The sequence below is a fragment of the Sceloporus undulatus genome, chromosome 4 (genome assembly GCF_019175285.1).
Source record: "Sceloporus undulatus isolate JIND9_A2432 ecotype Alabama chromosome 4, SceUnd_v1.1, whole genome shotgun sequence".
Lineage (NCBI taxonomy): Eukaryota > Metazoa > Chordata > Lepidosauria > Squamata > Phrynosomatidae > Sceloporus > Sceloporus undulatus.
Window position 1 is genome coordinate 153,161,728 of NC_056525.1, and position 21,790 is coordinate 153,183,517.

The following is a 21,790-nucleotide window of genomic DNA, read 5'->3' on the forward strand; positions in this document are numbered from 1 at the left end:
TCAAAAGCATCTGGAAACCGAACCGAAGTCAAATTCCGGGTCTAAAAACCAGAGCAAAAAGAAGCTGGGATAGTCTGATTCAAGGCAGAAAATACACATCTTCACCTCTGCATATAGATGCCCTGACATGAGTGCAGGACTGCGGCAAAGCAAAGAAATGAAATGAAAATGTGACAACTCCAATGGAAGTCATTAAAACACACATGCACCAGACAGTCTAACAGGAGTGTATGGGGTGAAGAGGGGATGTATGGGGAGCCTCCATGATTGTGCCATGCCAGTGTATCACTTGGCACACTGATGCACCGATGCCTTCTACCAGCAAAGCATCACACATGTGACTGTGTGTCAGATCAAAGGAGCAGTCATACAATGAGATGGCATCTAGGCAAGACATGGGAAGTACTTGGAGGTTGCAGGTGATGTGTCTTTGTTCACATGAATGGTGGGAAGGCAACAACAACAAAAATTACCCAGTTGTGCAGCTTCCTACTGGGCCAGCCCATGCTTATTGAGCCTGCCTTGGGAGGGGGCCATGCGGCAAGGGTTTTCAACCCACTTTTGGAAAAAGCAAGATCAGGCCACTTTTTCCTGCCTGTCTATTCTGGCCCTCTAAAGCAAATGTAGTAGCAGCAATGGGCCAATATAGCTCCATCTTTCTGAAATGTTTGTTAATGGCAGGAAAGATGGCATCTACATAAACAGTTGTAAGTCTACATGTTATTTATATCCCCTGGGAATTGCTCTTAATAAGAGACTGGACCTTTTTTTTTTTAACTTGACTTAGGAACACCATTCTAACACATGTGGAAATTCAGACTTATGAAAATGTAACAACTTCATCTGTTCTATTTTTAACAGGTTCTTTACCTGGGGTTCCAGAAAGTGAGAATGGAGGCCCCACCAGCACCATGTCCCCTCTGGTTGTCATGGTTATCTACAAAGACAATGGCTTTGTCAGAAGGCATCAAACTCCAATTTTCTCCCAAGTTCCTAAATTGTGAAGAAATAATTAGAACTTTCTGGACTCTACATATCAACGTACACACTCTCAGAAAGCTGGAAAAGATCTATCTATGCTGATTATGAGCTGAGAAGCAGAGCTGTGGAGTTTTTTTGTCCAAACCCTGTAACTCTGCAAGCCAGGGGTTGGTATAAGGTGAGTTTCTCATGCTGGGGAAGAGGCATCTACAGAACGTGATGCCATGCACAGAGACAGCTGCCTTGTGCGCGTGAACCCTTGGGACTGGAGGGTGTCCAATTACTTCAAATTTGCCATCTTTTCTCCATTCCATTTGCGGAGGACGTTCCCAAGCTGTGCGCCATATTTAAATTCAGTCACCCGGCCATTTCTGAAGTACTCAGAGCTTTGGACTGCTTCACCACCTAAGTCAATTACCTGGAATAAAAGAAAAAGCCTAAGGGAGGAATAGAATTGTGATTTCAATAAGCTTCAAAACTAGCAAGAGCAGCATTATTTTGTAGGTAGTTATCACATTGAATTAAGACAATGAATATTCTACTATACTTAACTTGATCATGTGTAGTATTATTGAGATTCTAGCATCTCACTCATTTTATGTTCTGCATTATTTATTTGAGGTACCTGCATGGTTTGAACATTGGACTATGACTCTGGAGATCAGGGCTCGATTCCTCACTTGAGCATAAAAACCCACTGGGTGACCTTCAGGAAGTCACGTGCTCTCAGCCTCACAAGATGGCAATGGCAAATCCCTTCTAAAGGAACTTGCCAAGTACACCCTGTGATAGGTTCACTTTAGGGTCACCATAAGTCAGAAACCATTTGAAGGCACACAACACCAACAAGATTTATTTATTTATTTACAGTATTTTATATCCTGCCTTTCTCCTGATGCAGGGCCCAAGTCACTTACACCAAGGTTAAAACAAAATGCAGTTAAAACCCTAATACAAAAGTTCAGAAAACAGTGAATTAAACTATTATATTAAAACAACCACCAATTTAAAACAATGTGAAATTGTTTTATAACAAAAAGGACTGATATGAACAGTGGTAATAAATCAAGGTATGAGTCAGCTAACTAGACAGTCTTACAATATCAATGGATTTAGCTTTCCCAATAAAAGTAATGGACCTCAAAAATGTTTTAATCTGAATAGGCTTGGATTTTCTGATCCTACCATATACTCAAATAGTATCTATGTATGTTTGTTGTTATTAGCTGCGCTTGAGTCGATTCCAACTCATGGCAACCTTGTGGATGAGACATCTCCAAGAATCCCTATCCTCCACTGCCTTGCCCAAATCCTGCAAGCCCTTGCCTATAACCTCCCTGATTGAGTCTATCCATCTGGTTTGTGGTTCTCATTATGTGGCCAAAATACTGCAGAGCCCATACAGTCAGGACAAAATAAAGCTGCTTCGAGTCACTTTGGAGGTATGCTGTTTAAATGATACATGCATCCTAAGAGGCCAGAAGTTGAGCCAAAGCCACGCTCCAGTCCTAAGTCCATGAAACACATGGTGATTCTTTTTTGGAATTCTTTGGTGCATTCCATTAGCCATCGCATGTTTGCAATGTGGTCTCTTCCTTTTCTGAATCCTGCTTGCACCTCTGGAATTTCTCTCTCGTTGCATGGTTGGAGTCTATGCTGCAGAATTTTGAGGATCATTTTGCCTGCATGTGAGATTAGTACTATTGTCCTATAGTTGTTGCAGTCTTTTGTATCTCCTTTCTTGTGGATTGGTATGTATATTGTTTCCAGTCTGTTGACCACTGCTCGTCTTCGTACAGCTCCTTATTCTAAATATCATTCATTCCCTCATTTCTTTTGTATAACGCTTCAGTGTATTGCCTCCAGCATCTTTTTATTTCTTATCAATCTGTTATTTCAGTCATTTGGACACCAATTTGAAGTTCATTTGAGAAAAGAAAATAAGATTGGCCTTTCCAGATAAGACCAAGAGGTCTATCCAATCTAGTATTTTAGTTCACTAAGCCTGAAGTTACATATCAATTTAACTGGTAGTAAATCCACTGAATTCAGTTGGGCTTATTTCTTCCTGAGAGTACATGTATAGCATTGTTCTGCCACTCTCCTCTCAGCCTCATTCTTCCAGCATATCAATAATAAAAATGGAATTGCAGCAAGGATTGCACAATAATGCATGTCAGATACTTCAAATATTTTGAACATTGCATACATGTTAAAAATTATACTATTGTTGTTGTTAATAATTATTTACCTCCTGGTAGATGAAAGGTCGGGAACCCTTGATAAACCACCGTGTATTTAGATTATTCACTTTATTTAAGATTGCATTAATGTCCTCGGGCCATATATGCTTAGAAGCATCAATTCGAAAACCTGCAACTCCCAAATCAACCAGGTGGTTCATGTATCCAGCAATTTTTGAACGCACATCCTCTCTGCTTTGTGCAAGATCAACAAGACCACATAGGCGGCAGTTGCGAACCTGTATATACAAGGAGAATTGTTATTGATTCAATTGCCAAAATACAGACGTCCAGTCCTCAAGCATCTGGGATGGCAGCTGCCCAACCTTAAAAAATGACTCACATGGGTTCTGCTGGACCCTAATTTTATTTTATGTTTTCAAAATCAGAAGTGTTGTCTCATGGTACCTGGGTTATTGTCCTAGGGACCATAAACAAGGCCAGGTCTCCTCTTCGAATGAAAGAAGGGGCTCTGGCCTCAAAGGAAGAGAGATATTCTTGGATCTTTCTTGGATCTCTGTAGAAACTGCCATGACCTTTACTTGTCCAATATCACAAGATGGGGAAAAGGAAAAGACTGGAGCCTTGTTTCCTTAAGGTCCAAAGCCTTCTCAGTTCATGACTATGTCCCAATATAGAAACATTGAACAGCCCAAGAATGAATGGAAGACTCTTCTCACATTGCAAGCAGGATATGGGAAAGGATTAAAAAAAACATAAATTCTAAAGGGAAAATGGCAAATACTCTTCTTCACTCCCTTCTGCCCTGCTGATAGGCACCTGCATGATTTTGGTTCAGATTGCTATAATACCATCCATTGGGCTGCACTACAAAAAAAAAAAAATTTTTTTAAAAAAAAATCAGATAAATCAATTGAAGCCTACAAGTGTACTCTTTAATTGCAATGGCTTCATATTAAGGAATCCAAGATTCGTAGTTTGGTGAGGCATTTAGACTTCTTTGCTAGAAATAGTCCACTCCCCTAACTTCAGTCCCCAAAGTACCCTGAGAAGGGGGGAACTGTGGATTTACATCAGTCTATATTTATAGTGCAGACAGACATCCAGAGTATCTTGGTGCTGGTGACAGACAAATTCTCTGTCAGTGACTTCTATACAGCTCATTAAATTCAGGATAACATTTAAAATGGTATTAAACTGATACAAATGTGTAGTACAGATATACTTGTGTAGTGTAGATACAAGCACTCATACTGGGGAGTCAGCAGTCCATGTCCCAGGGTTGGGCAGCCTTGGGCCTTGTTTTGTCCAGTGTACAAGGACAAAACATATCCTGCTGTTTAGACTCAGTAGAGGAAGTGGGCATTTCCAAAACCAGGAGTGACTTCTAGTCACTTCTGGTTTTGGAAAAAGGGCTCTTGTTATCAGGACAGTCTAAAAATTGGCATTTTTGTACCACAAGGTTTCTCGATGGCACAATTTTGGAATGCATAGGGATTGAGGCCCCACACATTTTCATAGCAGGTACATGTAACCTCTTGGAAGGTACCCCATCCCACTGTAGAACAAACTAACATGATGGATGAAGGCATTTACCCACACCACAGCGAGACCTTTATCTTCTCCAACGATTTGATGATGCATCAAACATCCCTAAGATTGGCAAATCACTTGTACAAAAATAGTCTCATTGTGTGGACTTGATGTGCAGAAGATAGAAATTCTCATCATCCCCAAGAATGGCAAGCCAAGTTCAGTACTTATTTGCAAAAGTAGGAAATGTGATTTCTACAATTAACGGCTTCATGGATTTTCTTCATTTTTCAATATGAGAAATTTCAAAGAAATATTTCCCTGATTCCAGCCTTCTTCTCCTTATTCCCTCTCCTCTGGGCCTTTCCTTCCCCTCTTCATAGCATCATGAATAAAACAATTTTGTGAACAAAAATTGTGCATAAATAAATAGTTATATAAAGTGTCACACATCTGTCTTTGTGGAGCTGTTCTAGTGTGGTTTTTCTGCATTTCAGTTTTGTGGAATAATATGATGAATAATTTAGGGTAGCTTTACTGAACCCTTCAGCCTACAATGTATCCCATTATAGCATGAACATTTTTCCATTGAGTAAACTTTTTGGGACTATGTTGATTCTGATTCTTTTCAGATGAACATCACTACTGGTAACTCCATCTGAGTTATCTTTGCAAATCACAAGCCAGGATCTACAAAAGTCCATTCCAAAGCACAGTTACCAGTACAGGTTTGGAGTAAAGACTCTTTCACACTACAAAATTATAGCATTTGGAGATAACTTTAACTGCCATAGATTCATCCTGTAGAATCCTAGGATCTGTGGTTTAGTGTGCATTAGAGCTCTCTGGCTAAGAATTTTACTTTTCCCCTATAATGCAAATTCCAGGATTCCATAGGATGTTGCCATGGCAGTTAAGACTGGTATGAAAGAATTGTAACTGTGGTGTGAAAGAGAACTAAGTGTTGCCAGATGCAAGCAAAGGTGCTTTAACCATGCATCACATTTAGAGATACCAGTTTTTAATAATGAAAAATGTGAACATTCTGTATCAACTAAGATGCTCACAGAAACAATAAGAATCTCCATCAACCTGTTGTATGTTCATTTTAGTTGTTAGTTTTCGCCCAGCTTTCTAGTCTATTTAGGTCCTTTTGAATTTTCATCCTGTTCTCTGGGTTATTAGCTACTCATCCTAATTTGGTGTCATCTGCAAATTTGATAAGCATGCCCTCTATTTTTTCATTCAAGTCATTGATAAAGATGTTGAATAGCACTGGGCCCAGTATAAAACCCTGTGGCACCCCACTAGTCACTTCTCTCCAAGATGAAGAGGAATTATTGCTGAGCACCCTTTGGATTCAGTCAGTCAACTACTGTATATAGAGTATGTAATTACTAATCTATCTAACGGTTGCATTGTCTAGGCCACATTTTACTAGCTTGTTTGCAAGAATATCATGGGAGACCTTGTCAAAGGCCTTACTGAAATCAAGATATGCTAAGTCTACAGCCTTCCCTTGGAGCAACACTACTTATCCAGCCAAAGCCAAAGACCAAAATAGCAAGATGGTTAAGTTTACCTGGATAGGATCACTATAATTTTCAATATCCCCGCTGGGTGTTTTACAAATTCGGTCATTGAAATCAAAGCTAAAGTATGGGACGGCAGGGAAGTACCGCACACCAGCATTGAAGTAGCTGCCGCAAGTCCCAAGGTAGCCAGAGCCAGCCCCAGAGCTACACATATGGTTGATTACAGTGTCCACGTAAATGTTTACCTGTTGAAGATACGCATGATTACAGGAGCTACATGGAAACAAATATCTGAACACAGTTGGATCAGAGTTTAGCTTCCTTGTTTTCTTTAAAATGTCAAACTGTCAGCACTAACAAACTGCTACAGAGGACAAATTAAAGAGCATATTTCTTAATACTGCAAACTCTGATCCAATTCACATATTACCACATTGATACAGAAGCTACTTGCCCCAATAAAGACCAATGCCACTCCAATAGCTTATGGATATGGGAACTATAAGGGCAGGGGGAAATGGCAGACTTCCTTCTTCTTACCTACACTGTTCTCCCTTGATGGCAAAGCAACATTTACATGGGAAGGATGGTTATATTATACCTTAATGGAATCATGCAATTTCCACTGTCCCCATCACTGGATCAGTGTGGGATCTGCTCCCACCAGAATTGGATGGTAATTCCCATAACAGTGAGTCCACTCTGTGCTTTATACCAACCTATTAAAGAAACTGTTCAAAATATTCAACTATTTTGAGCACAGGGTTTAGCACCTTGGATAATTCCTTTAAGGGAATTCCTTTAAAGGACATTTAAAATGTTCATCTAGTGGCTACATACACTACCAGTCCTAAGATTTTACAGGATGGAGCCATGGCAGTTAAAGTGGTTTAAAAATGCTAGAATTCTCTAGTATGAATGTGTCCCAGGTTGTCAGTGAGACTACTCCAACCACAGAAGCAACATCCACAGCAGAGGAGAACAGACTGATCATCAGTGCCCTTAGTTGCTGCCTCATGAACTAGATCAAAATGAGGAAAAGGTCAGACTTACATAGAATATAGCGCTTACAACAGCATTTCACTTAGCCCAGCCATATATGATTGCAAAATTCCTTTTTACAGTTAATATATTCTATTTATTTATCTTACAGAAAGACATTTGAATAGCTAGAGTCTATTCCATTATACAGATTAGATTCTGGCATATAGATAAAGGGGAAGGGGTAATTTCCTGCAGAGAACTGGGTGAACCATGCATCTCATTAGACACAGTTCAATAAAACATACATAGTTCCACTTATACAATAAGGGTTTGCCTTTAACCTGAAATCTCTTGCTCAGCCCATTGCCAGAAAAGTCTCTGAAAGCCACTTACTCCAACATTGTTGCATCTTGTCACCATGTCTCTAAATTCATTTTCATTTCCAGAACGTGAACACAATTTGTAACTGATAGGCTGATATCTCTCCCACCATGGTCTCCAGGGATTCATAATAACCAGGTTTTCATTTGGAGGAGAAACCTATTGATACAAAAAGCAAGCAAGTCAAAGATGAAGCATCATTTAACATTATCTGCACTACATAGTTACAGAATTTTGATCACACTTTAATTATTATGGTTCTGTCCTACAGAATCCTGACATTTGCTGTTGGTGACAGACTTAAAAGTCTCTGCTAGAGAGCACTAGCACATGTCCCCTTTAGCAGAACATTCTAAGTACCTCAGTAATTATAAAAGTCAGCATTCATTAAGAAGGAGCCATGACAATCAAAGTATAAAACTTTGAGTCTGATTGAGTCCAACAGTATTTGATTTTTTTAAATAGATGGCTTTGAAAAGGACTCAGCCAATGTAAAACAACATAGCTATGTACATAGCAATAGGATTATTGCAGGTACAATACATACAGAATTGGATCTGGAGAAAGGCTCTCTGAAGGGAATGGATAGAAAGTGACTTTCTCAGCTTTGTCTCTGCAGTTTCCACCCCCAAGCCTCTCTCAAGGTTTTGGAAATCTTGCTGAATGAGGTGGATTGTGTCAATGAGAGCTAAAGGTGAAAGGTGATTCCTCAGTTCCTTTATCCCCAAAAGTGGGTGATGGGATATTCTATGTGATCTAAAGAGAGTGTGGTATGTTTTGCTCCTCACCCATACATACGTCTTTTAGAGCACATGTCTAGTTTGGCTCTTAGAGTCTCAGGTTTTTTTTATTCATATTTAAAAACATAGTCCTAGCACTTGAGGTTACAAAGATAAAGTATTGACCCTAGCTTGGGATTATATTGATGAAAGATAGTACCAAGCTGCAGTCTGACAATATGTTGTGGGCTTCATCGGCCCCTCAACCAGATTAAAGGAATAGGAGTGATGTAGGCTAAAATCTTAGGCATTGCTGGCAAGTGACTTCAGGTTGAACAACATTCCCATCAAGATTTTTATGAGAGCTGACACACGAAAAAGAGCTGGTCAGATCTGGAACTTGCTTGATAAAGCTGAAGGATGGCTAAGGACACCACAATCTTCTAGGAAAGGCAGGAGGTTAAGGCAGTGGCCTGGAAAAGCCTCTGAAGTCAAGTGATCAAGCAGGTCTACAATATTATGGGAAAAGATTATAGAATATACCTTCATTAGCTGATGGAATTGACAAGGCTCCTCTAAAAGATATTATTATTATTATTATTATTATTATTATTATCCTTTATTTATAAAGCACTGTACATACAATCTTTTTAATTGGACGGTTCCCTGCCCTCAGGCTTACAATCTAAAAAGACACGACACAAAAGGATAAGGGAAAGGTGGTGGGGAAGGGGCCTCTCTAGTAGGATAATACATATAAAATACATAGCAATACAGGAAATGATTCAATAAAACAGACAACAAAAGAACAACAAAAAGCAAGTGACAATTATGCAATGCCTGGGAACGCTTCTCTGATCAGGATAGTCTTCAGCTCCGTTTTGAAGCTGGTTAAAGAAGAGATGGTTCTTCTTTATGAAGATATTGATTAGGTCATAGGGCATGTGCATCTTCAAGCACAAGGCCTTTACCTTCAGGACAGGCTGCAACTTGCAACAATGCCCTATTGAGGGAAATCACTCTGGCCAAGCAGACTGGGCCCAACGTACCCAGTTATTCCTTCTGGTAGAATTGTTATTCTAGAACTGTGAGTACATTTTTCCTACATGCTTTTGTTCTGTTGTACTTTCTCAAATTTGCTGAAAGGCACTTGTCTTCATTTGCCAAAAGACCCTTTTCTCCCATTCTCTTATTTGTATTACGCATTGCCCAAACCCTAGTTCTAGTGTGGACCATCCTGACAATGCCCAGCATGTCGCACACCAGAACTGGGGCATAAGAAGGTTACAACAGAGTAAAATAAAAACCTCACCATTGCTGAGGTCAGTGACCACATATGGCCGTTGCTGGACACCTCATCCTGATCTCAGAAGTGAGTTACCCATAGCAGTGATGGATATGCTGGGCAACCCAGTGGGACACCCAAGCAGACAGCCATGGCAACGCAAGGATGGAGGCCAAAGCAATGGGGGTTAAACCAGGACATCTGTAGGCCAGGGTACTCTAGGTGACCTCTGGAGTATCCTGGCTAGTGCAAACAAGATCTATGAAGACCTCTCCACATCCATTCAGCAAGGGACAAGAAAACTAAGGCAGGTCTTCCTACTCAACCTATCTATGAAGACCCTGGCTTGAGAAGCAATGTTCCACTTCCTTCCTGAGTGACATTCTTTTATCTGTCCCTATCTCTTTAAAAGCCCAACTGTAGTTACTGTCCTAAAAAAAAAAAAAATCTGCCTCACCTTGCCCACAAATTATGTGCTTGATATCTTCAGCTGCATTATAAATATAGGTCACAGAATCCATCATTTATTGCAAGGATCGAGAATCTGTGGGCTTACAGATAGTGGACTACAATTCTCATTATATCTGACCCATGGCAATGCTGGCTGGGGAGGTGAGGAGCTAAAGTTCAACAATATATATAGATTTTCTCCAATCTTGTTCTATTGGCACAGTACAGCACTAGTAGAATGCAACTTCCATAATCTTTCACCACTGACTGTTGTAGCCAGGGCTAATGGAAACTGCAGTTCAGCAACTTCTAGATAGTCAATGGATCTGGACTGCTTGGGGGATGTTTTTGCTCCAATATCAAAGAGGAAAAGGTACCAACCTGAACAGCTGCAAATCCATTTGGTGCTAAATAACGTTCACATTCAAGGGCTACATCAGCCCAGCGCCATTCAAAGAGGTGGACTATAGATGTCCTTCCAGGTTTGGGATCTGATTTGTACTGGGTCCAGCAAAGTCCGAAGGCTGCTATGAGAAGCAGCAACAGGCTCTTCATGTTGTCTCTTCCAATTGGAGATATTCTTCTCAACAGTCTTTTGCATTCCTGATGGAGAAAAAAGCAGGAGTGATCAACTGCACACCTGAACTTCCAACTCCGTGGTGGTAGCATGTTGTTTTAAAGGAGCACATTGTAAGGAAGAGGCAATGCAAGCTGCATAGAATAACAGAAATGTTGATAGGCTAGAGGACACTACTTCTGTTTGTCTGTTGAGGTCAATATACTGGATAGGTTCAGAAGTCCACAGCTAGACTCAGTTTGTATTCAGTTCCCATTACCAGTAGCAAGAAAATCAGCCTGGGGTGGAAACCTAGAAGGCATACTGTATACTCACTGCTCATTGGAAAGAAGGCCTGTGGATCACACAAAGGCAGATTGTCAGGCAGATCTATGCTTAGAAATGCTACATTTTTGAACTACTATTTTCAGAATGCACAGCCAGGATGGTCAGTGATAACAAGACTAAGAAATCACAACTGAAGACAGCTCATTAGACTTGGGCTGCATCAACCATGCAGAATTAATGCAGTTTGACACGGCTTTAACGGCCATGGCTCGGTGTATAGTTTTATGAGATACTTTGTCTTCTTTGTCAGAGAGCTCTGGAGCCACTACAACTAACAAATCCCAGAATTCCACAGGTCCCCTCTTAATATCTCCCCCCCCCCCCCCCACTCCCAGAGTCTTATTTATTTAATGACAAACAATAGATAATTACTTTTTTTCTTTACTCATATTAATTGTGACAAACAATAACAGCATGTTAATCCTCCAGGGATTGGGGTGATCTTGGTGTGTGTGTTTTTGGTTACACACCCTATGCTGCCTGCCATGGGTTGCTTGACCACAACTCTTATCTTCCATTCATTATTAGATTTTCTAGAAGGGGCTGAGGATGTTGCAGTCCAATAACATCTGAAAGGTAACATGTTGCTCCCCTTGCTGTAAAAGGTAAGAAGAAACCAAGGTAGGAATTCAACATGCATGAATAATCCAGAGGAATAGGTCTTGACAGTGGCATATACATACATAATTTGTTGTTGTTGTTGCACAGATCTCTAGCTGGATGGTCCTAGCCTTTCACTATGGGGGTGTTTTGGCAATTCCACAAGAACACACATACACACACACACTGCCTTGAGGAATCAGACCAAAGTCCAGCTGGCCAGTATGCCGTTAATCACAGCAGCCCCATTCCATATTTTAGACAGTGCTCCATCTGGAAAGGAATAACTATACTATTTCCCTGAGCAAGGCCCATTGAGGATTTGAACCTGCGGCATCTCTCCCACAAAGCAGGAATTCTGTGTAATTAAAATGCTGGCATACCACCAACTGATATTCCTCTGAGGGTGGTTTACAAATACAAAAAATACAAAAACAAGGGCAGTCAATAAAATTCTGAATAGTAAGAGAAGCAAGACAGCTAAAATGAAATCAAGACATTGGAATATGAAGACTCCTATAATACTGCAATTGTGTTAAGGCATCATCCTTGTAGACCAATCTTCCCCAACTTACCACCCTTCAGATGTTTTGGGCTACACATCGTAACATCCCTGGTCATTGGCTATGCTGGTGAGAGTGATATCTAGTCCAAACAACTGGTTAGAGCAGGTTGTTCTTGTTAATCAGCTCATAATTCTGCTCTTCCTTGTGTGTTTTCGAGCAATATATGCTTATACTGTATCTTTTATGAAAACAGTCAGAACATTTTGATGGCAGGAAGAAGTCATAATCCATTTCAGGTTAACACTCCTCATTGCCCAATCAGAACTCTAAAGAAAGAATGGTGAACATATGGTCATTCAGACTGTTGATAAGTTGCAGTTCCCACCAACACTACTCACTGATGGGAATTGCAGCCCAACATCTGGACAGTCACAGATTCTTCTGTTTTATTCCAGTCTGCTCTAAACCACTTCTTTTTCAGATGTGTTAGATTACAACACCCAGAATCCCATCCACCAGCTAAAAATTGCAGGGGGGGGAGGCTGCTTCAAAATGTATTTTTTAAAATGTATATCACTCCAGAAGACTGAGAAAAATATATACAAAAATTATATGAAATACCTTAGAGAAAAGGGCTTGTGTTCTTTTCATCAAATGCAGCTGAGTCACTCTTTGCAAGGTCCCTGAGATTGCTTGGAGTCCGGCATTCATTGTAGGCTTCTATTAACCTGATTTTGCAATAGTGCAATAGTGATGTTAGAGTGGAATCTCACAGGTAATGCATAAAGACTCCCTGCAAGCATGACAGGCCACGAAATGACCATGACTGCTTCAAGGAATAGCAAGGGGACCCAGGATGTCCTGCCTAAACTACATTCAATTCTTAGAGGGAGAAAGTTTCATTCTTCAAATGATAACCTGGGATTAGATGGTAGACCTCGACTGAGTCTGAGCCCATGTCTTTGGCAATCAGATATGGGGGCCTGTACATAAAGGATCTAATTCAAACAAATGCCCAAGGAACCCTTTTAAAAGCCAGCCCCTGGTGTAGTGGTTTGAGCTTGTACTAGGACTCTGGAGACCAGGGTTCGATTTCCAGTTTGGCCATGAAACCCACTGGCTGATCTTGGGCAAGTCACAGTCTCTCAGTCTCAGAGGAATGCAATGGCAAGCCTCCTCAGAATAAATTTTGCCAGGAAAACCACATGAAAGGTTTATCTTAGGGTCACCATAAGCTGGAAATGACTTGAAGGCACACAACAATGACAAAAGCTCCATCAGTCTGCTGTTGCAGGAAAGATGGAAAAAGTCTTCATTCTGGTCCCTGCACCTGAAAAAAGGATATGGAAGAGTGAGAAAAGTTATAGAAATGTGGTAAAAATTATACGGGGGCTGTAGACACTCCCCTCTATGAAAAGGGATTACAATGTGTGGGCAGATCAAGGTGACTATGGACAAAATAGATTAGAGGTATAAAGAATGTACACATCATCTGGATAAAGTGGATTTAATTTTTCCCTCTTCGGTAATACTGGGAGTCATCATGGTGCAGTGGTTTGAGTGCTGAACAAGGACTCCAGGTAACTAGGGATTGCATCCCTGCTCAGTCATGGAAGCTTCACTGGGTGTTTATGTGATATTCATTGTTTTAAATTCATGTTCTAACTGGAGTGACAGTTTAATGCTGTTTTAATTCTATGTTGTTGTTAAGCTATATTGTTTTAACTTATATTGCATGCCCCTTTGAGTCCCATATTGGAAGAAGAGCAGGACAGAATTCAACGGTAGAGAGAAAGAAAGAAAGTGTTGTGGTAGTCACCTCTTGTTTATTTGTTTATTTATTGGGTTTATAGCCCACCTTTCTCCCAAAATGGAATTAAAGCTGCTCTTGCTTGATGACTTCTCACAGGCAACTGGTTGCCCATGAATGGTGGACTAAAAAGGCCTTTGGTGTGACCCAACATGGGTGTTCGTATTCCACCTCAACATTAGCCTGGAGAAGAGAAGGTTAAGAGGTGATATGATAGCCCTGTTTAAATATTTGAAAGGATGTCATATTGAGGAGGGAGCAAGCTTGTTTTCTGCTGCTCCAGAGAACAGGACCCGGAACAATGGATGCAAGCTACAGGAAAAGAGATTCCACCTCAACATCAGGAAGAACTTCATGACAGTAAGGGCTGTTCGACAGTGGAACACACTCCCTCGGAGTGTAGTGGAGTCTCCTTCCTTGGAGATCTTTAAGCAGAGGCTAGATGGCCATCTGCTGGGGATGCTTTGATTTGGATTTCCTGCATGGCAGGGGTTTGGACTGGATGGCCCGTGTGGTCTCTTCCAACTCTATGATTCTATGATTAGAAAGAACTTCGTGACAGTAAGAGCTGTTCTACAGTGGAACACACTCCCTCAGAGTGTAATGGAGTTGTCTTCTTTGAGATCTTTAAACAGAGGCTAGATGGCCATCTGTCGGGAGTGCAGAATGTGATTTCCTGCATGGCAAGGGGTTGGACTGGATGGCCCTTGGGATCTCTTCCAACTCTATAATTCTGTGATTCTATGTTCCTATTCCACCCATCTGATCAGAGGAACAACAGCAGCAACACAAGGATTTCATGCACATAAGTCTTCTTAGTTGTTGGACCAAGACTGGGAAGCTCATATTCAGGATTTATTTTTGCGTGTGGTTTCTCACTGAACCAGAGCTACTTGCAGAGAAGCCTCCTTCTGCATATGTATCCCCTATCTGGATGGGAGTCACAATCCATTTCATATTTTGCCTTTTCTTTCTTTTACTTCAAAGCAATATCCTCCTGCTGCCTCAAATCCAAAAACCAAAGGAAGAGAAGAATTTTGGTTGTGAGTTGATGTGCTCTTTTGCAGCCTGTTTCAGTGCGCCAATTTTTAGAATGCAGGTTGCCAGATACAGTCTCTACCAGCTGTCGCACTATTTCACAGTCATAACTGGAAGCAGAACAACTTTGGAATGAACACATCTGACAAAGCCCCATTTCAGGGAAGAAATCAAGTTCTGAACTGGCAGCAGATCTGGTCGTATGGCAATAGTACAGCAGCCTAGGATATGTTTAATGAGCTCTGCCCTCTAGAAAGTTGAGCCAACCTAGTTAAAGAATTATTATTGTTATTCTCCTGTAAGATATGGCTGCCTTTTTAATGCTTTCCCATGGGAAAGTGGAAGCTGTGTTGTTTCCTGAATTAGCCAGTAAGACTTTAGAAAAAACAACAAACCAAAAACCAAAATGGAACACAGTGAAAGCTATCTATATCATATGTGACCTTAGAGCAGCCTTGAAAACTCACCCATGAATATTATTGGTCAAAAATAAATAAATTATTAACTGTTTCAAAGAGGCATGGCTAGATCAACCATTTGTGGCACTTTGAAAAGGCCTAAATAAATATACAAGAACTATGTCACATCACTTTTGTATTCCTGGTTTTTCACCTGGAGACGGTTTTGACTCACCAGCTGTAACTAGGAAAATGGAGACTCACAAGCCTACCATTGAATATACCTGCACCAGCTATTTCCCAGGTAACTTGTACCAGAGATTAGTAGTAACAATAATGAGGTCCATTCCTGCCTTGCTTCTGCTTCTGTGCTTTCTTGAGAGAAAATTAGTATTTCATAAAACCGGAAGTAATTTTAAAATCCAGTCATTTATAATATTAAATTGCATACCATGTTCACAATTTCCATGTACAGAAACAAACATGGCAGCATACCAAAGAAGAGAGGAAACAGTTACAATTAACATGGGTTTTATAGTCCCTATCCCAGCAACGTTTTGTAGGAAGCAGCTTCTACCTTCCAGTTCTCTATTTTTATGTCCTAATAAAAGTTTTGCCAATGATTGTTTCAAGCTATAGATAAAAGACCATAATCAATAGGCAGTGAAGTGTGTCTCTGAAATGGAGAGAGCTGAGCACAAACACAGCTGTTATTACGGCTGTCAGCCGCGATTAAAACTTTGTTAGGTGAGATGTATCTCCAAAGCCGCTGCCAGCATTCCCAAAGCCCTTACAAACATCGCTGGAAAAGACAGATTGGTCACCAAACCTGCTGCACTGCAATGCAAATTTGAAACTGTCTTTGGCTCCTAACATATAGGAATTTCATGGACATATCATTTAGTTTCCAGACAATGCAATACTTGCTGAGAATTCACAAGGTATGTCAGCATTACCATTACTTTCAATGCTGAAGAAAATAAGACATCACAGGTGCACAATGCATCTCTCTATAACAAGTATAGGGACCCTTCAGCTTGCCAAGTGTTTATGAACTACTTGCTATTCACATCATGCCTCACAAATGCCCAGGCTGACAAGGGCTCATGGAAACAGGAGTTCCAAAACACTGGGAGGGCCATCGGTTTCTCACCCTTGATTTGTATTAATACTACTCAAAGTGGTAGTCTAAGGACTAGTGCTGGCTGTTGGTCCCTAGTGACATTTTCAGTAAAGAAAGAAAGAAAAAATGTAGTCAATGAGCACAAATGTGGCAGCAATCCACAGCACTATGGAGGAAAAAAATTACTAGGTCCCGATATCAGATCGCTTGGGAAGCACTATATGTTTTTAAAAAGCCATGTCAGGATGGGGCAGAGAGAACATAAAATCCCCACCAAGGTAAGCAAAATATGCAGGGCTAGAGAACTTGTGTCCTTCCAATTATTATAGGGCTCCAGTGCCCATCAGCCACTGCCAAACAAAGGAGAGACACAATGGGGATTGTACTTCACCAAAATCTGATTGGCCATAAATTCACTACCCTGCCTTATGGACTGCCTTTTCCAAAACAAGGACTGCATGCACAGCTCTCAGATGTTGGATCTGGCTTGAATATTACTTTTACCTTCCCTGACAAGTAAAGAGGAGTGTTAGGCTGGGCTACTTCTTTTATCTTCCCAGAGAGGGTGGAGAAGGGTGGGAAGAATTGCTTGAGCCATCACCACCAAGCACTGTTGATTCTAGAGCAGGATTCGAGAACTGGGGTCTCACAAGTGATTGCAATCCTAAAAAGCTGGAAGAGAATTCAGGGATGTAGCCATGTTAATCTGGCATATTAAATGCAAAGGGACCTTGTAGCACATTTGAGACTAACCGTTCAAAAGACATTGCAACATAAAATTTTATAGACAAGGTATTTTTGCATCTGAGGAAGTAGAATCATAGAGTTGGAAGGGATCCCAAAGGCAATCTGATCCAAATCCCTCCCATGCAGGAATACATAATCTAAGCACCCCCGGCAGATGGCCGTGAGACCTTTAGCCTTCTCTGTCAGAGAGCTCTGGTGCCACAATAAACTCCAATTGCCAGGGTTCCCTAGCACTGAGCCAGGGAAATTAAAGTGGTCTCAAACTGGATTGTTTCTGCAGTGTGTTTTGGACCCATGCTCACTGAAACAGGGACTAAGCTAGGTTTGCAGTGGGATTGGAGGCTGCTTCCACCATGAACTAATGTTGTTGTTGTGTGCCTTCAAGTTCTTTCCTACTTATGGCATCCCTAAGGCAAACCTATGATGGGTTTTTTTTGGCAAAATTTATTTGTAGGAGGTTTGTCATTCCCTTCCCGAGGCTGAGAGAGTGTGACTTGCTAAGGGTGGGTTTCCATGACCAAACTGAACCCTGGTCACTGTATGATTAACCTGGATTTAAAGAAGCACAATTATATTATTATTATTATTATTATTGTCATCATCATAATCATAATAATTATATTTATTTATATACCACTTTCCCCCCAAAATTGGGACTCAAAGTGGCTTGCAATTTAAAAGCAGAATACAATGAAAATTAAAAACACAAACCTTAAAGGAGGCCCATTCCCAGGAAAAGGGAAGCCATTACATTGTACATGGCATTTGATGAAAGGCAGCCTATGCAAATAAATTAGGAATCGCATGCATCCTTGCCTGGCTGCTCCATGGGCTGAATGCAGCACGACCTTCTCTGGGAAGACAGGGGCTCCCGCTCTGCAATCCAGCTCTATGGCTAAAAGGTCACTTTCAAGCCTTCCAGCCAGTACAAGTACTGTATTCGGAGGCTGCCCTCTTGTGGCCATCCGGTCGAATCTCATCACACTTTGCTTTGCTAGATCTGCTTTGAAGCACAATAGCCATCCCAGGCTGCATCCTCACTGCAGAAATAATCTGGTTTGACACCAGGTTAACTGCCCTGGCTCAATGCAATGGAAATCTGGGGATTATAGCTTTCTGAGGCACTTAACCTTCTCTGACAGAGTTCTGGTGCCACAACCAACTATAATTCCCTGAATTCCATAGCCTTGAGCCAAGACCGTGAAAGTCGTGTCAAACTGGATTATTTCTGCAATGTGGATGCAGCCCACCAAACCTTTTCAGGGCAGCCTTGCTGGCCATTAATACTGTTCCCTGTGTGACCCTGAGTCTTAAGGCCAAGGGAAGGATCTCAGGGTCATGGGTTGAAATGTTTATATTTACAATAAAATATACTTTCAAGCCATCATATTTCCCCTCACCATGTACGGATGTGAGAGCTGGACTGAGATGAAAGCCGACAGAAACAAAATCAGCTCATTTGAGATGTGGTGCTGGAGAAAAGTGCTGAGAATCCTGAGGACGACCAAGAAGACAAACACACGGATCTCTGAACAAATCAAAGCTGAACTTTACCTGGAAGCCATGATGATCCAATTCAGGCTGTCGTACTTTGGCCACATCATGAGAAAAATGAATAATTAGAAAAGGCAATAATGCTAAGCAACATAGAGGATAGTAGAAAGAAAGCCAGCATGGCATAATGGTTTCAGTGTTGGACTACAGCTCCAGACCAGGGTTCGATTCCCAGCTTGGCCATGAAACCCACTGGGTGATCCTGGGAAAGTCACATGCTCTCAGCCTCAGAGGAAAAAAATGGCAAACCTCCTCTGAACATATCCTGCCAAGAAAATCCCATAATAGGTTTGTCTTAGGTTCACCCTAAGTCAGAAATGAAGGCACACAGCAAGTAGAAAGAGAGCGACCATATACCAGATGGCTGGACTCAAAAGAGGCCATGGATGGGCCTGAACCTGCAAGACTTAAGCAGATCAGTGGAGTCTGTGCAACCATGACTGATACTTAATGACATCACTAGAGGTCTCTATATTGGACATTATGGGAAGCATATGCCGATGAAAGGTGATGGCCCTCATAGCTGTAAATTGAGAGGAAAAAAAGGAAACAAATCATTCTGGATTGGTGCAAATACAATTCTTAGGATGGAGGGTTCTTTGTAATCTCAGAGGAAGAAGCCAAATTCCATTTTTCTTATACAGGAATACCCCCATGAATGGAGCTGATGTGTTTCTGGGCATTTCTTTAACAGAAAATTTAGTACCAGTGGCAGAAATAACATGGAAAGAATAAGTTCTTGAAGTCCAGTAAAAGAGCAGTGCAACATGGTACATCAAACTTTATTCAAAACAGTACATACATTTGAAATGCCTAGTTCAGGTAACCTATGCATAAGTAAAGAAAAAACATTTCTCAAACTTTCTGGATACCAATTGAAAGTGACTTTTCTTGCTTGTCCCATTTTGGTGCCCACTTATCAGAGTTGTTTGTATTAAAACATTCTAGGAGTAACTGGTGAGCCAAGATTCATCTGCTTTCTTCTTTTCTTTCTGTTTCGCTGTTCACACATGCTGAGGTGTCTAGAGGCAGCTACTGTTTCCCTTGCCAGTTGCAAGCACAGTTACTTTAGGACAGGCTAAAGCAGAATCCCATTCTTTCTCAGCTCAAGCTTTCTTGCACTGTTTACTCCAGAGACACTATTGCAACTCAGAACTAAAGGTCTGCATTTCCCTAGTGCTCCTTCATCATCTCTTGCAATCCTGATATGACTTTTAAAAATCCAGCTATATAAAAGAAAAAAGGGCATTAAAAAAAAACTTTGTAAAAAGGAGCTTGTCAGAGGCTTTGCTGATGTCTTTACATCCCTATGTAGATGCTGTGACCACAACACTGCCACTTTCTTTCCCCCTATCTGCTATTGCACTGTTTTGCTTGATGAAATTTCAAAAGCTAGCACCTTTTAGTTGGCTCTGCAAAGGTGTCACCACGGGATGGATTCTAGATTTTGTCATCCCCCCCCCCCATGACAATGGGGGACAATGACAACAGTTGGGGGATTCCCCACTACTCCTTGTACAAAACAAGAGCAGAAACATTTGGCTCTCTAGATTTTTTGGGCTGCAACTCCCATAGTCCTTGGCTAGAACTTCAGGGAACAGAAGTCCCAAAAGGCAGTGGAATAGGCATCCCCACTCCTAACTTAAAGGCATTTGTTTTGACTCTCCAAGAAAAACAGAAGCTATCAGTATCTCAGTACTTTTCAAGAAGAGTAGATTTTGCTAGATCTAGGCCAAAGAGCCTGAGGTTTTTTAAAATATCAATGCAGTGCAAGAAAAAAGTTCACCCCTTCCCTCTCCCCGCCCTTCTGAATAAACCCTCTTCATGGTAGGTCAATCCACACATAAATAACAAATGGAATTACTATACCCTTTATCTCCAGAAGGAGGTTGCACAAATAAGGTGTATGCATAATCTCATTACATCACATGGAACAGCCTCTCTAGAAGCCTAGTGTATGTACAAAGCAGGTTGCTACTACATCTAGTAAAGAGCAATGCTCGAAGTAGTATCAAAATAAAGAAGTGTGATAACCTGGGCTCACAGGCAAGCTAATGTTTGATAAATATTGGATACGTGAACTAGCCCTCTGACTTGGATAGTTAAAGTAAAATCAAACACTTATCTAGACGAGGTTGGTCAATACATCTGGTTTCAGAACCTGTTTTCGCAGGTTCCAACATGGAACAGATGGTAGCTATTTTTCTAACTAAAGAAGGCATTCAGGGTCTCTTTCCCTTGACACCAAGACTTCTGCTCTCACCTCCTGCTAAGGCTTATGTAGAATGTGCGTCATTTTAAAGCTATAGCAGTGTTCCTGTGGCTCACTCGTCTGTAAAAAAATAGTATTTAAAAAATGCTGATAGAGCTTGATGCATGCAAGAAATGGTTTAGCTTTAGCCTATCCAGTCTATACATTGTTTGTTCACGTACTGCACTTTTCTAAGAGCACCAGAATGCTAAATGCTACACCATTCCTGGCAGTTTTCATCTCTGCCTAAATCTTTCCCTAATCTCAATTTGTTTGTTCTAGTGTAACTAAATTCTGATTACATTTATTTGATATTTGCGGCTTCTACTATGCTTTTGCTGCTGCTTTTTATTATTAAATATTTTGAAAGCTTCTTGGCTTCATGATTGTTTTATCTTGCTCATTTATGTATGCTGCCCAGAGAACTTCAACTATAAGGCTACTCATAGATGCATTAATCTGAATAAATGAAGCCCTTTAAGCATAATGGAGTCTCACTTACTTAAAAAGTCTATCGTATCCTGCTATCGCACCTGCTCCATTACTGACTAGGGATGCACAGTCAGCCTGCTTACACCCATTACTAAACAACATTCTCGGCCTCACACTTAAAAGGAAAATAATGTTTCCACAGATTTACTAAGTTCAGCTTCGGCCTCTTACATCATAACAACATACATCAGTGCACTTTAGGAACCACTGTACTAAAAGCTTATTTAGTGAGCTATAGTACACTCTTAACATGTTTACATTTGGTGATGGTGAGGTATGAAACAATGAGGGATTT

General features: G+C 40.9%; 1 protein-coding gene across 7 annotated transcripts in view; it reads right to left on the reverse strand.

The window, feature by feature from the left end:
- LOC121928826 (pancreatic alpha-amylase-like) overlaps nucleotides 1–18,077 on the reverse strand; it is a 26,166-nt gene extending 8,089 nt beyond the window's left edge. Inside the window, exons 1-10 of one of the 7 annotated variants that reach the window (XM_042464053.1) lie at nucleotides 17,910–18,075; nucleotides 12,704–12,810; nucleotides 12,152–12,408; nucleotides 11,447–11,572; nucleotides 10,454–10,675; nucleotides 7,631–7,777; nucleotides 6,301–6,498; nucleotides 3,233–3,463; nucleotides 1,266–1,399; nucleotides 871–993 (exon numbers count right to left, since the gene is read on the reverse strand). In XM_042464053.1, the coding sequence (XP_042319987.1) occupies nucleotides 871–993; nucleotides 1,266–1,399; nucleotides 3,233–3,463; nucleotides 6,301–6,498; nucleotides 7,631–7,777; nucleotides 10,454–10,675; nucleotides 11,447–11,494 (1,103 nt within the window). In that variant the 5' untranslated portion in view covers nucleotides 11,495–11,572; nucleotides 12,152–12,408; nucleotides 12,704–12,810; nucleotides 17,910–18,075. Of the gene's footprint in view, nucleotides 1–870; nucleotides 994–1,265; nucleotides 1,419–3,232; nucleotides 3,464–6,300; nucleotides 6,499–7,630; nucleotides 7,778–10,453; nucleotides 10,676–11,348; nucleotides 11,573–12,151; nucleotides 12,409–12,703; nucleotides 12,811–17,909 lie in introns of those variants that run through there. The other 6 variants (XM_042464055.1, XM_042464057.1, XM_042464052.1 and 3 more) reach the window with 6 other exon arrangements.
- Nucleotides 18,078–21,790: the final 3,713 nt, after the last annotated feature.